Here is a 14,504-nt window from a genome sequence, read left to right on the forward strand (position 1 = left end):
TCTGAAAATGAAGAATCCAAAGAATTTCTCTACAGATTTCCTTAGTAAAAGTTTGGTAACGATAACCAAAATCGTTGATGAAATTGTAACAAATTATCCAAATTTTGAAAGCTTCGAAGCTTCGTTACAATTCTCTTTTTTTCACTCTTACTCCACAAAGCATCATCCTCTGATCTATCTAGGGAATTTAAATTCAGTATTTCCTGAATGACTGATATCAGCTTTTGAAGATCGCTTTTCCCATGCATCTGATATCCTTGTAGCAAAACCAAAAGATTATAATGCACGTGACAAGAATGGGCATGAAGCCTGCAAGAACCAACCTGAATCATTAAAAATAAACTTTTTTAAGTTTATTTTTAATGATTCAAAATGTACATATATTCATTAAAAATACTAATTTAACAAATATGAAATAACTACATTTATAATCATTGCTAAGTGACCAGCTATTTTTGGATCATCTCTTTAAAAGCAGCATTCACTTTGACCTCGATAGCACTCTGCTAATTTCTGTGGGGAAAATTGTTTCACTTAATGAGTGTTTCGCATTACAAGTAAGGTTCTGGAACGAATTATGCTTGTAAAGTGTGGTTTCACTGTATTTTCTTATAATAGTTATAAATAAATAGTGATTACAAAATGACAATTGAAATTGTGATTAAATAAACATAAAGATTTTATGTTATAGAGTAAAAAACTAATATTTTACCTGATAACCTAAAATATCAAGAAAATAGGGAACTTTATCCCACCAAACTTCTACACTTTGATCTGATGTTGCCATGGCTTGAACATTTGTTGGAGCTGGAGGAACATCTCCAGGAGTTGGCACAGTTATTTTCATACTCCAAGGACCAGGTCCTCTGCTTGTATAAGCACGTACTCTAAATTCATATTCAGTATTTTCATCCAGTGAGCTAATAATATTTTAAAATAAAAATTATAAAAACAAGCTTAGATAATAGATTTAAATTAACATGTTTGATATTAAATTATTATATATTATATTTATAAAAATATATTCTTATGTCTTATAATAAAAATATCTTGTGGATGGTTTTTTTAATAAATGTCATTTATTTATACATTAATTAAAAGATCTACAAAAGCTATATAATATTGAATTAATTCTAATTAGTTTACAGATAAATATCTTTGTACGAAATGAAGAGACACAATATACTTCTTTTCATTTCTAGCTAATGTCCAAAGTTCTTCACACTTTTGGAAAGTCTCTATTGTTTTTTAATAATTATCATTTTTAATTTTTTAAATAATACATAACAAACAAAAATAAAAAGTCTAATAATTTATGCACTATATACTATATAAGACATCAATGCATACTGCATAAATTGACAAACAGGAAGATTTGTATTTAGCAGTAAAAGATCTCATAAAGATATAACAATAAAAATTTCAGTAGCAATTCTGTGACATTAGAACAATATAAAGATTATTATTCAAAAAAATATTTCAGAAATCTTTTTAAATGAGAAATTAAATGATTTTCAAAATAATTCTAAATGAAAATCTTTAAAATAAATTTATAATAGTTTATTTAAAGTTAAAAAAAAATTCTTTAAACAAATTTCTGTAAATTTGTAATATTAATTTTACCATAGTTCTTAAAATAATATTATGAAAAACAAAATCAATCTAGAAATAATAATAATCAGTCACAAAAGATAGTTTTATAATCGTTTCTTTAATACTTATTTAAATTCTTATATTTGAATATCTTGGTATCACATTTCCATATAATATACATAACTTAAATATAGTCTTTTAAAAATGTGGTCCATTTTTTTCTTGGATTTTATTTCTAAACTATATATCAAGATTCACAAATTTTGGTGTGTGTGTTCATTTGGGTGCATTTGGAAAATAGCAATCCTGTGAAGACATTTTTGATATGCACTCCATTAGCATCCAGAATCAGATAATGTCCAAAGTTTTCCACATCTTCAGAAAGAATTTGTCATGTGTCACAAATCACTATTGTTGAAATTGCAGACTTAAACTTTTTTACTGAAATTAAGATTGGTGAAAGATGTTGGCCATCTCTAGCTGAATGATCCTCAAAGACAATTAGATGACAGTATCATCAAAATGTTCATTGACCATTCTAATATTGTATTTACAGTGTAGAATCAAGCTTTGTCCTATTAATAATGCATTTCTTAAAGGAAATAAAGAAAATGATCAGTATTCATTGTATCATTATAAAAAATATCAACCTGATAATATCACATATTGATAATACACAATTTCTCAAGTTTGCTGAATTCATACATGCTGAGAATGCTGACATTTGATATAGGTATCAGTGTAGTAATCAGCAAAAATTATAATTTTTCTGAAAATATAATATATATTTATTATATTTTCTTGTATAAAANTATTATTCTAATAATAAGCTGTAAAACAAATATATGTAACAAAAATAATAATTATTCAATCCAAAATTAAAAACAGAATAAAATAAGAAAAATATACAATTGAGATTGAGCTTAAAACATTTAGATATTTATCTTGATTTGAAGTGTAAATGAAATTATAAGACACTGAATGAGATGATAGCTTCTTAAAATGTTGGTATTGTGATATGGATCCTATACACTATAGGCAAAGGACATACAAAATATAAATAGTTTCTAATGATTAACCTTAATGATCAATTTTTTAAAACATCACTAACACACCAGAGTTTAGTAAATGAACCAAACCGGAAACATGTTTGGTTCGTTTACTATATTTCAAATTTTCAAACCGGTAACAGGTTTGAAGATTTTGGTTCATTTACATTTTTTACTTAGTAATTCCCCTGTTAAGGTGAAAACAGAGGAATTACTCTGTTTTCAGTTTAACAGCTTATGGAAACAGATGTTGAAAAATAATTATAGCCTAGTTTTGTTTAGGATAACAGATAGGATTTTTGACAACTGAAACTTATACCATATTTTTGCGGATTGATTGGCATACCACATATAACTGGGGGTTACAGCATGCTAGTTAAACTGCAACTAAAGCAAAATTAATCAGATCTAACAAAACTAGTTGTTAAATAAATGTTAAAGAAAGCATTCTTCTGAGTACAATAAAATAACATTGTAATTTGACTGACTTAAAATCTGGAAGAGAGTTGTAGTTTACACGACAATAAAACAATTAATGGCTTATTGACAGTAGTAGTTGTTGTTGTTATTAGTCAGTCAGTGTGGGCTGCANACACCATCCTCGTTGCTGTGCTATTATGCTCAGATAGTGAATGATCTGGTTTCTTGTGAAACTGAATTCCATAATGAGTAATTTTTCCATTACAATACTGTGCCAATGGTGGATCCCAGCTAACAACAACAGTTGTAGGACTCTGAAGGCGATGACTCATATTCAAAGGCGGTGCAGTGGGGACTAAAATAAATTACATATGCAATTTAAATTTCTTTTGTTTTTTTACTATGAAAAAATAATTTATAATTGAATCATCTGTTTTTAATGAATTAACAGAAACTAATAATTTGGATTATTATGAAAGTTTACAGTTTTAATTAATGCAATATTATAGTCATTATTTATCAATTTATATATATATAGACCAGTTTGTAAAGATTATATTTTTTGTGCATATAATCCCATAGGTTATCTGTGTTTAAAAGACAATTTGAAATAGATATAGATTATTCAAGTGTGGTCATATGATGATTTTAAATTGCAATTACAAGCTCATGCCTATAGAGCAACAGCTGGTCCGTATGTGCTGGGTATAAAATGAGGGCAAGTTATGCAAAACATATTTTCATTCTAACAATTTTCTGCAAGGTATATGCCATTGTGAGTTCAATCTAAAATTATTAGAAAAAAAGAAAAAGAAGAAAAGGAGATTGCTCAATAGAATCTAAGCTTAAGAAAAATGAAGTGGATTTAAAGAATAACCTGAAATATATATATATATAACTATCTGATAAAATATTATTGAATTATACAAATACATATTTCAATTATATTTTATTAGGTGATGATAATAAAAACATGAAAAATAAGATAAATAAATATAGTTATTACATAATTATGTATAAAAGTAAAAATTCTTTTCAAAATTCAAACAACTTTAAGTAATAAGATTGAATTTAAAATTTAAATTTAAATTCAATTTTAGCATTTCATGAGTACTTAAAAAGTATGCATAATTCTATTCAAAATTAATTCATTGACCAAAATTGATATGTCTATTGGATCAAAAATAAATACATTTTTAGATTATTTTCTCGGGAATATCCATTGAATATGTAGAGAGAAATATAGAAAACTATCAACAGGAATTCTCTCTTTTATTTAAGAAATTGTTTTTAATTTTTAAAAATTAAAAAAAATCTTTCTTAATAAAGTAAACAAGGATGATGTTAACACAGAGTACTTTATTTTCTGCTTATTTACTTTACATCCAGTAAGGTAATCATTCCCACAGAACCATATTGACCACAATATAACTCTGTGGGAATGACTACCCCACTGGACTGATTATTCCAATATTGCCATTCTGGACTATCTTGACTCTAGGTGGATTTTCAATCATCAAGTGCACCTAGAATGACCAACTTTTCATAAAGCCAACCTGGGATACATCCTTATCAAATCAAAAAGTTAAAGTAATGATGAGTTTTATTGTGAAGGTTAAGGATGTACGAGACAAATCGTTCCAACGAATATCAATTAAACAATAATTTATTACAACAGGGATTAACAGGTAACACAGAGATGCCCGTCAGAGACAAATACACAGATATACAACAGGTCTCTACTCTCGTCCGGAATCTTACAATTTTTAATTATCACGATATAGGTTCTAATCACTAACTTATAATTAACTTACATCTAACTTAATCTAACACTATACTAATAAGAGGAAAAGGAAGGAAGGAAAGAAAAGGTCTACCGGTAGTTAGCACAGGAGGTCCTGATGGTGGTTTCCGATAATTGCGGGGGTTTTCTCGGCCGACTTTGGTATATTAAACATTCCTAGTATGAAATTNACACAATTTCTCAAGTTTGCTGAATTCATACATGCTGAGAATGCTGACATTTGATATAGGTATCAGTGTAGTAATCAGCAAAAATTATAATTTTTCTGAAAATATAATATATATTTATTATATTTTCTTGTATAAAATTTAATATGATGTGTGGTCTTCATCTGTACAATATGTTATTGCATAATTATCTATGTTACAACTGATAAATTCATTTTATATAATATAACAACAATCAAATCCTATTTATCATTAAAAACCAATCATAGTTGCCAGATATTCGGGTTATAACCCAAGAATATTTGGCGTTCAATATTTTATAATAAAATTATTGATATTATATCAGTAAAATATTTTGTACAATTATTAGAATTAAAAATATATTTTAATACCTGAACACCATCCTCGTTGCTGTGCTATTATGCTCAGATAGTGAATGATCTGGTTTCTTGTGAAACTGAATTCCATAATGAGTAATTTTTCCATTACAATACTGTGCCAATGGTGGATCCCAGCTAACAACAACAGTTGTAGGACTCTGAAGGCGATGACTCATATTCAAAGGCGGTGCAGTGGGGACTAAAATAAATTACATATGCAATTTAAATTTCTTTTGTTTTTTTACTATGAAAAAATAATTTATAATTGAATCATCTGTTTTTAATGAATTAACAGAAACTAATAATTTGGATTATTATGAAAGTTTACAGTTTTAATTAATGCAATATTATAGTCATTATTTATCAATTTATATATATATAGACCAGTTTGTAAAGATTATATTTTTTGTGCATATAATCCCATAGGTTATCTGTGTTTAAAAGACAATTTGAAATAGATATAGATTATTCAAGTGTGGTCATATGATGATTTTAAATTGCAATTACAAGCTCATGCCTATAGAGCAACAGCTGGTCCGTATGTGCTGGGTATAAAATGAGGGCAAGTTATGCAAAACATATTTTCATTCTAACAATTTTCTGCAAGGTATATGCCATTGTGAGTTCAATCTAAAATTATTAGAAAAAAAGAAAAAGAAGAAAAGGAGATTGCTCAATAGAATCTAAGCTTAAGAAAAATGAAGTGGATTTAAAGAATAACCTGATATATATATATATATAACTATCTGATAAAATATTATTGAATTATACAAATACATATTTCAATTATATTTTATTAGGTGATGATAATAAAAACATGAAAAATAAGATAAATAAATATAGTTATTACATAATTATGTATAAAAGTAAAAATTCTTTTCAAAATTCAAACAACTTTAAGTAATAAGATTGAATTTAAAATTTAAATTTAAATTCAATTTTAGCATTTCATGAGTACTTAAAAAGTATGCATAATTCTATTCAAAATTAATTCATTGACCAAAATTGATATGTCTATTGGATCAAAAATAAATACATTTTTAGATTATTTTCTCGGGAATATCCATTGAATATGTAGAGAGAAATATAGAAAACTATCAACAGGAATTCTCTCTTTTATTTAAGAAATTGTTTTTAATTTTTAAAAATTAAAAAAAATCTTTCTTAATAAAGTAAACAAGGATGATGTTAACACAGAGTACTTTATTTTCTGCTTATTTACTTTACATCCAGTAAGGTAATCATTCCCACAGAACCATATTGACCACAATATAACTCTGTGGGAATGACTACCCCACTGGACTGATTATTCCAATATTGCCATTCTGGACTATCTTGACTCTAGGTGGATTTTCAATCATCAAGTGCACCTAGAATGACCAACTTTTCATAAAGCCAACCTGGGATACATCCTTATCAAATCAAAAAGTTAAAGTAATGATGAGTTTTATTGTGAAGGTTAAGGATGTACGAGACAAATCGTTCCAACGAATATCAATTAAACAATAATTTATTACAACAGGGATTAACAGGTAACACAGAGATGCCCGTCAGAGACAAATACACAGATATACAACAGGTCTCTACTCTCGTCCGGAATCTTACAATTTTTAATTATCACGATNTATAAATATATTGAAGCTATAAAAATGTCTTCATTACTATTGGCCAAATCTTTAATTTTAACCAACTGTATTGTGAATTATGGTTGGCATAATCACCAGAGGATGTTTTTATCTATTCTGCATTTTTGTGGAGGTGCAACCTCAAATAAGAGGTCATCTTCATAAGTAAAAATTGTTTTGGACTGTCACTGATGTTTGCAACAATAGAAAATGAAGACATTTTTGTAGCTTCAATTTACTTGTATTTATATATTTTGGATTTTAATTAAAGTATGAATCTAAAAAATATATGTTAAAATGAATACATTCAAAATTTATACAAACAGCATTGAATAAAATTTTACAAAGTATTTTATGATATTGTATTCTATAGAAAATTATTCAGAATTCATATTCTAATTCAGTATCTTTATATCAGATTGTGGCTAATAAAGTATTTACCATTTTTTAAAATCTGGAGTGTTTTGTATTGTATATACTAATATATAAGTATTCACAATAAAACATAATAAAAGTTCTAAAAATGAATTAAAATTGTTATACTTTTTATTAAAGGATAATTTTGGCTGTATAAAAGAATTTGTTATTTAATGTAAAAAATAAAAAATTTTCAATAAATGTATTATATATTCAGAAACCATTTTCTTTTTTTATAATAAAATGTAAAACTTAGAAGTCTGATTAAACTTTATAAAATCATATTACCAGTAGGTGTAACACGAACTGTAATTAATTCAGAGAGACGTCCTAATCCTTGTCTAGTCAGAGCAGCTACACGTATGGCATACATTGCATGACTATCAAGCCCACCAATTTCTGCAGATGATGTCAATGGCACCCTTTTACTGTTCCATTGATCCAAATCTTCTACAGCAGTTTGGGTATATAATACCTATAATGTCAATCAAAGAAATATTTATCCAATTTAGCTAAAATTTTAACTTGCAAAACATGATTAAATTTCAAACTTAGCAAATATTAACAAAATAATTAAAATGTAAAGTTTACATTTAAATATATTTATTTGAAAACATTCATTTAACCAGTCATCTATTTTTTTGTTTTTAATTCTTAAGAAAATGAAAAAGACATTTTAGATATATTTTATATTNGTGGTAGCATTTGAAGCATATCTATATATATATAACCCATTGAACGCGTGTCCGTCCATTCGTGTAACGTTATGCCGAAAACGGCCACTAGAGGCGCCTCTGTCGTGTGTCGTATTTTGCACATTTAAATTAATATGAGGCTCTCTGGTACTTTTGTTATCCTGTTTTCATGACAATTTGGCTCTTCTCACTTGACAAACTGCCGACCCCTGATCTAGGGTTAAGGCTTTTATGTCCAACAGATGGCGCTACTAGTATGATAACCTAAGCTTGCTTTTCTGTGAGGATGAACTAAAGCAGATCATCTTCTATCTATCTATATAAATAAAAATGTAATGTTCGTTTCTTCCTACCAATTCCTTTGAAATTTTGACACAACGCTGCATTCGAATACACACGTTTTTATATAATATACATGTTGAAATTCCCCCCACTGGGGGGAGATGGACAGGAATAAGGCTTACCGTAAAGAACTCTGCTTCTGTTTATATTATTTTAGATGCAGTTTTTGCATTTTTGATTGCATTTTAATAGGGTACGTCAAGAGAACATACACTAAGAATGGATTTTTCGAAAAATTCCCCTCCACGGGGAAAGTGTTATACATTTATAATAGATACATTTTGAGCCACAACAACACGTGGCGGAGTCTGCTAGTATAGAATAATTTTAAAACCTAATAAAATTTACAACATGTTTACAACATAAATATTCTTAATATAATATTAAAATTGTGTGTAAAAATGTCAAAAATTAAAAAACATTAATTTTCAATAGCTAATAGCCAATTAAATCTGTAATACCTAATTTTTTCATATATTAGTTTATGAACTGTAATTTAAAATTTTATAATGCAATTAAAATTATTCAACCTAATACTTACCACCCCCTAATGTTTTCACTGTTTTCGCTCTGCTACGTGTCCCATCTCCTTTTCTTGTAACAGCTGCAACTTGTACTGAATATTCAGTATCAGGTTGTAAGTTTGTTACATTATATTCTTCTGCATCTTCTTCGGCCACATCGTATCTTATTGGTTCATTTATCAAATCGCCTTCTTTATTCATTTCTTGTACATGAATCTGATATCCACGAATTAAACCATTACGATCTCTATTGGCAGGAGGTTTCCAACGTACACTAATTGCAGTACTATTAATTGGTGTGACTTTAATTTGCTTGGGTTCACCGGGAACTAAAAAAATTAAATATTTCTCATTAATCAATTAATAATAACCTTAATCTTAAATGTGAAGAAAATTTCATAATTTGTATATCGAGTAATTTTAAACATGTAAGCTACAAAAGCAAAACACAATATATGTTCAATTGTTATCTCTTTTAACTGAATATCTTCAAATTAAATACACAAAAAATCAAAAATCTAGCAGTTTATAACCTTAATTTTTAAAAATGACCAAAAGTATTTTTTTATTTAGAAAGTAAAAATTAAGGTTATAAACTGCTAGATTTTTGATTTTTTGTGTGTGTTTAATTTAGCAAAATGTGTTCTTTTTCAAAATTATATTATTAATTTTTACATAAATTGTCATTGAAAGTGAACTACAAAAATTTCCAATTAAGTTTTTTGTAGTTCATTTTATTCCATTGAATCATAAAAAAATAACCTAAAATTTTCTATGACTTACTTTTGGAATTTTTTTATTATGTATGTATTTAAACATAGAATGTTTAAATAGTTGCATATTTGTATATTATGAAAGAAAAACCATATTAATATCATTAATAGAAAAATAAATAAAAAATTATTAAAACTGAAACTTAGGACGTAGATATGTCCTCGAAGTTTCAGTTTCCTATTTTCATTAGAAGTGGATGAAATTTGAGGAAACATACAAAGCAAGTTAAATAAAAGCATTTAAAAATAATTGAGTACTTGTGATGAAAATGATCATCAAATGAATTTGAAAAAGAATTTTAATTTTCTGTGTCTATACAGTGAGAGAAATTATTAACATGTTCATTATTTTCTAAATATGGGTTCAACCATTTCAGGCTTGGATATTAAGTTTTATTTCATTTTAATATGGACAACAAGAATTTATAACTGAAACAAGCTTTTGTTTATTTACTTCATATTTATTCAAATAATTCACTTAAATAATTTAATATTACATTCTAAATTTTAAAAATTTTATATGAATTTAAAATACTTATAATTTTAATTCTATGAATTTTGATTTCCACTATAGAGTTTTACACCTATATATTTTCATATTGAGTGTACATCAGAATAAAGAATGGTGTTGCAACATATAATTGGATTTCATTCATATACATGAAATATATTATTTTATAGTATATGATAATATAAAAGCCCTGACTACATTAACTACATGACTATCTACATTATTTAACATGCTAAATAAGAATTCAAGGCAAGACAAAAATTATAGAAATTTGAAGAAAGACATCTGAATATGCTAATTTTGTGTTTTTATTTATAATATTAAAAATAAAAATATATCAATATTTATATTGTTTTTCATATAGTGGATACTTCTGATATTCTGGTGAGATTTGCCAATAATTATTTGGCTGAATTTAAAGACACAGATTCTATGTATAAATATAATAAGCGGTATTTGGATATTTTTAATGAGTGAGTTTTGGTGACTTATTTAAATACGGAAAGACCATTTCATGTTATACAGATGGTTCTTCATGTACGTTGTAATATGTTAGAGAGTATGACAGCCTTGTGTTTGGATTATTGTGAATTTTCCATTCCTGTATTAATTTTGATGATTTCCACTTGCCAACATTGCTTGAAAAAAGTTTTATTCTTAAAAAAAAGTTGTAAAAGAAAAAGATTGGTAATTGAAGTTATAAGCAAAAAAAATCAGACAAATGCCAAACACAGTGAACATATAGACAACATCCTTGAAAAACAGATGGTTGAGAGCTTTGAGTAATAAAAGTACAAATATGATAAATATAAAAAATTTACCTATACAAGATTAAAATTATATTTAAGGGAAAAAAATACCATACTTATGTAAACGTGATGCATTAAAAAGTGAAGATGGTTAAAAAATAAAGAGATATCTTGTTTTTACAAATAGCTTTGTATACTAAGAAGTCAAGATATAAAAAGTTCTCACAAAATCTTTCATATAATATTTGGCTCTATAGTAAAAAGATTGATGTTATGTACTCAAATGGTGCAACAATCTATATAAACATGAGAAATTTCTTGTATATTTAGTCAAAATATATTATTTTACTTTTTAATATCTGAAAACCCTAATCTTGCTCTTTCAAAGTTGCCAGAATCAGTATGTGGTAGATGACATATTTTATTAAGTAAAAGATACTTTTGATAGAGCTTTGGAACATTATAAGTTAAAGAAAGAGCAGCTGAAGACCATACTAGAAGACAGTAATCTATGATTGATTGGAACTTTGTAAAAAAGATTATTTCTTCACCTTCAGCTATTGATGCAGTTTTATATTTCATGTTGCCAATATTTATTTGTTATTTTACTGGGAAATCATAATTAAATTACAGCTATTTAATGCTGTTTATAGAAATATATAGCAGTTCAAATCAATCAAATTTGTTATGGTGATATTTCAAGACAAGTAGATGATGTCTCTATAAAAAAAAACTTTGCAGCAAAACTCACTACTATGGCAATTTTGGCACTGAAAGTAACAAAAATTTTATCTGTATAACACAATCATGCAATACAGAGACCTTAGCAATTCGGGATAACCTGTCTAATTTGGTTCCCATTTCTAAAGGTCTAAAATCTGAAGGAAATGATTAATTGTGATTATAGCAATCATAACTGATCCTCTGTGATGCTTCTCATAAGCTGTCTTTCAAGGCTGCCAAATATACATGTTCTCAACAAACCATGCTTTTTGTGTGTCCCACAACCAAATACTACACTAATTAAAATCTGGAAAATGAGATGGCCAGGGTATAGAAATACACAACTAATCAGTGAAATGTTGTCACAGAAACTGCTGTACACAGCATCTGATATGTGGAAGTGGTCTATCTTGCATGAAAGTGCATGTGACAATCCACAGTTCACTCAATGCATTGTGGATGTTGCTTGTTGCAGATGGAGTATAATAAAAGTGTTGATCTCAGTATCTCTGAGCTATCACAGAGCATATCAAAGGCCCACTGGGGCTAAACTTCTTCAGAGAAGAATGATCCAAAGATAAATGTGGTGGTGAATCCACTCCAGATTATAAGTTTAGGTAAGTGCAGTGGAATCTGAGGGTTTTCCATGCCCAACAGCAACAGTTATGGATATTCACAGCTCCACTGAGATGAAAATGTACCTTATTGCTCCCAAAAATAATCCATTGCTACAACACATCATTTCCATTCTGGCAAAGAAAGTCAATAAAAAGATCAACCAAGTTTCCCTGTCAGTGGTAAGTAACTTCTGCTAATTCAATCGAAACAATGGATTAATTCAATGGATTCTTTCAAATCCACAAAAAAGAAACTAACCTTAATCTTCAGTTGATAGTTTAAAATTCTATACACTAAAGATGGCCTTGAAAAGGCTAAAAACATTTTGGAATTTTTAAACTATCCACTGAAAGTTACAGTTAGTTTCTTTTTTTAAGTAACTGCTGGTTGTGGGTGATCATATATAAATAACAATGTGCTATAAGATAAATCTAACTGTCATAACTGCAAAAGTACTGCACATGCATTATTGGAGTCTGCAACATTTTTACTAACAGTTTAGTTTAAATGACTTATGAAGTGATAGGTTTGTACTGCCAACTGGGTTGAACTTTCAGATGTCTAATTTCCTTGAATCAAGTGATTGTTCTCTTGAGAGCTTGAGGGGTCAATGATTTTTATGAAAATGAAATTTCTGAAGTGCAGTCGCAACATTACTGTTGTTTTCATAAAGCAGTTTCACAAGAAATACATGTTCAGATAAGGTATTGACCATCATAACTCAGCTAATAACAATGATATTTAATAGTTATGCCACTTTTATATCCAGAACAGACATGTGTTTGTTACATGTTTTATACTGACATGTGTTTATTCAAAGAAAGCTGCTTTTTCATTGCTTGCAGTACAAAAAGTGCTATAATGATGAGTTTTAGTACTAATTTTTTTTTACAGAAATGTCTTCTGCATGTTCTAAAATGTCACCATACCAGATTTAGTTGCTTTTAGACTGATCTCTTCAGGCAGCATCGAATAGAGCTATTTAATTATAATCACCTAGTACATAAGTTGTCCTGTAGCAAAGAATAAATCATTGGAGCTACAAGGACAAACTGAAAAAATTCTGACTGGTAGTTTTCTCTTTTCTAGCCAACAGCCTAGGTCTATTTGCTACATTCCAAGTGAAAAAATGTGATTGTAGCATAAGTTTTCATGATGAAACTGAAAGCATATATTATATATATTGCATACTGGCACCACCAACTAAGCTGTGAAGTCTTAGCCATCTCATAGCTACAGTTATGATATAATTGGTTTGGATAAAGGTCTTCAAAAGCAGTTGAATGTATATACAATACATTGTGAAAATATATTTTATAATATATATTAGACTACATTTTTGTTGTGTGTTAAATTAGATTTGATATCTCATTTTATTTATTCTGCATAATCAAAACTATAAACTGTACATAATTGTAATGCATAAATGATTATCTGTTCTCTATTCTCTTATACATAAACCAGAAGTTTATTTATTTATTTATTAATAAAAATATTGTTTAAAAATAANTAATAGAATCAATTGACAGTAGTGGAACTAATAAATACAAAATGAGAAAACTGTACATGTCAAAGGAGGCTCTAGTATCCTGTAGGATATGGTGAGGCTCTAGCCTGGATATAAGATGAGATAGGTTGGACATGAAGGCATATAGATTCTGTAAGGTATCCTGCAGCACATTTGTCTACAGATGAACTGGGCCTCCAGATCTTGCACATTGCAGGCTGGCATCCCAGATGTCCCATAAATGTTCGATTGACAATAAATAGAGAGACAAAACAAGCCAAGGAAGTATTGCTAACTAGGCAGAGAAATTCCTGAGAAAGCTTTGCTGTGTGCAGGCAAGCATTATCCAGCTAAAATATGCCTGTTGGAAGCTTTGCCATGAGAGGGAATACAAGTAGCCACAGATGTGCTACCTATTGCTGAGATATTAGTGTCCCTCTTATCACTACTAGGGTTGACCAACAGTCATATGTGATCACTCCCCTACTGCATGCAATTGACAACAATTTTTCTACAACATGAAAAAAAGGCTCTAAAATCATTCTAATGATCTAGAAGTCTTAACAAAATGATAAAGTATATGGGGTATCTTGTTGTATCTCTATTG

General features: G+C 28.1%; 1 protein-coding gene across 11 annotated transcripts in view; it reads right to left on the bottom strand.

Moving 5' to 3' along the window:
* LOC111632500 (tyrosine-protein phosphatase Lar-like) overlaps positions 1–14,504 on the bottom strand; it is a 395,822-nt gene that overhangs the window by 50,563 nt on the left and 330,755 nt on the right. For all 11 annotated transcript variants that reach the window (XM_023377009.1, XM_023376993.1, XM_023376968.1 and 8 more), the window contains 2 exons: positions 5,426–5,612; positions 713–920 (listed from right to left, as the gene is read on the bottom strand). In XM_023377009.1, the coding sequence (XP_023232777.1) occupies positions 713–920; positions 5,426–5,612 (395 nt within the window). The remainder of the gene's footprint in view (positions 1–712; positions 921–5,425; positions 5,613–14,504) is intronic.

The sequence above is a fragment of the Centruroides sculpturatus genome, unplaced genomic scaffold (assembly GCF_000671375.1).
Source record: "Centruroides sculpturatus isolate CEXI.00-Female unplaced genomic scaffold, Cexi_2.0 scaffold125, whole genome shotgun sequence".
Lineage (NCBI taxonomy): Eukaryota > Metazoa > Arthropoda > Arachnida > Scorpiones > Buthidae > Centruroides > Centruroides sculpturatus.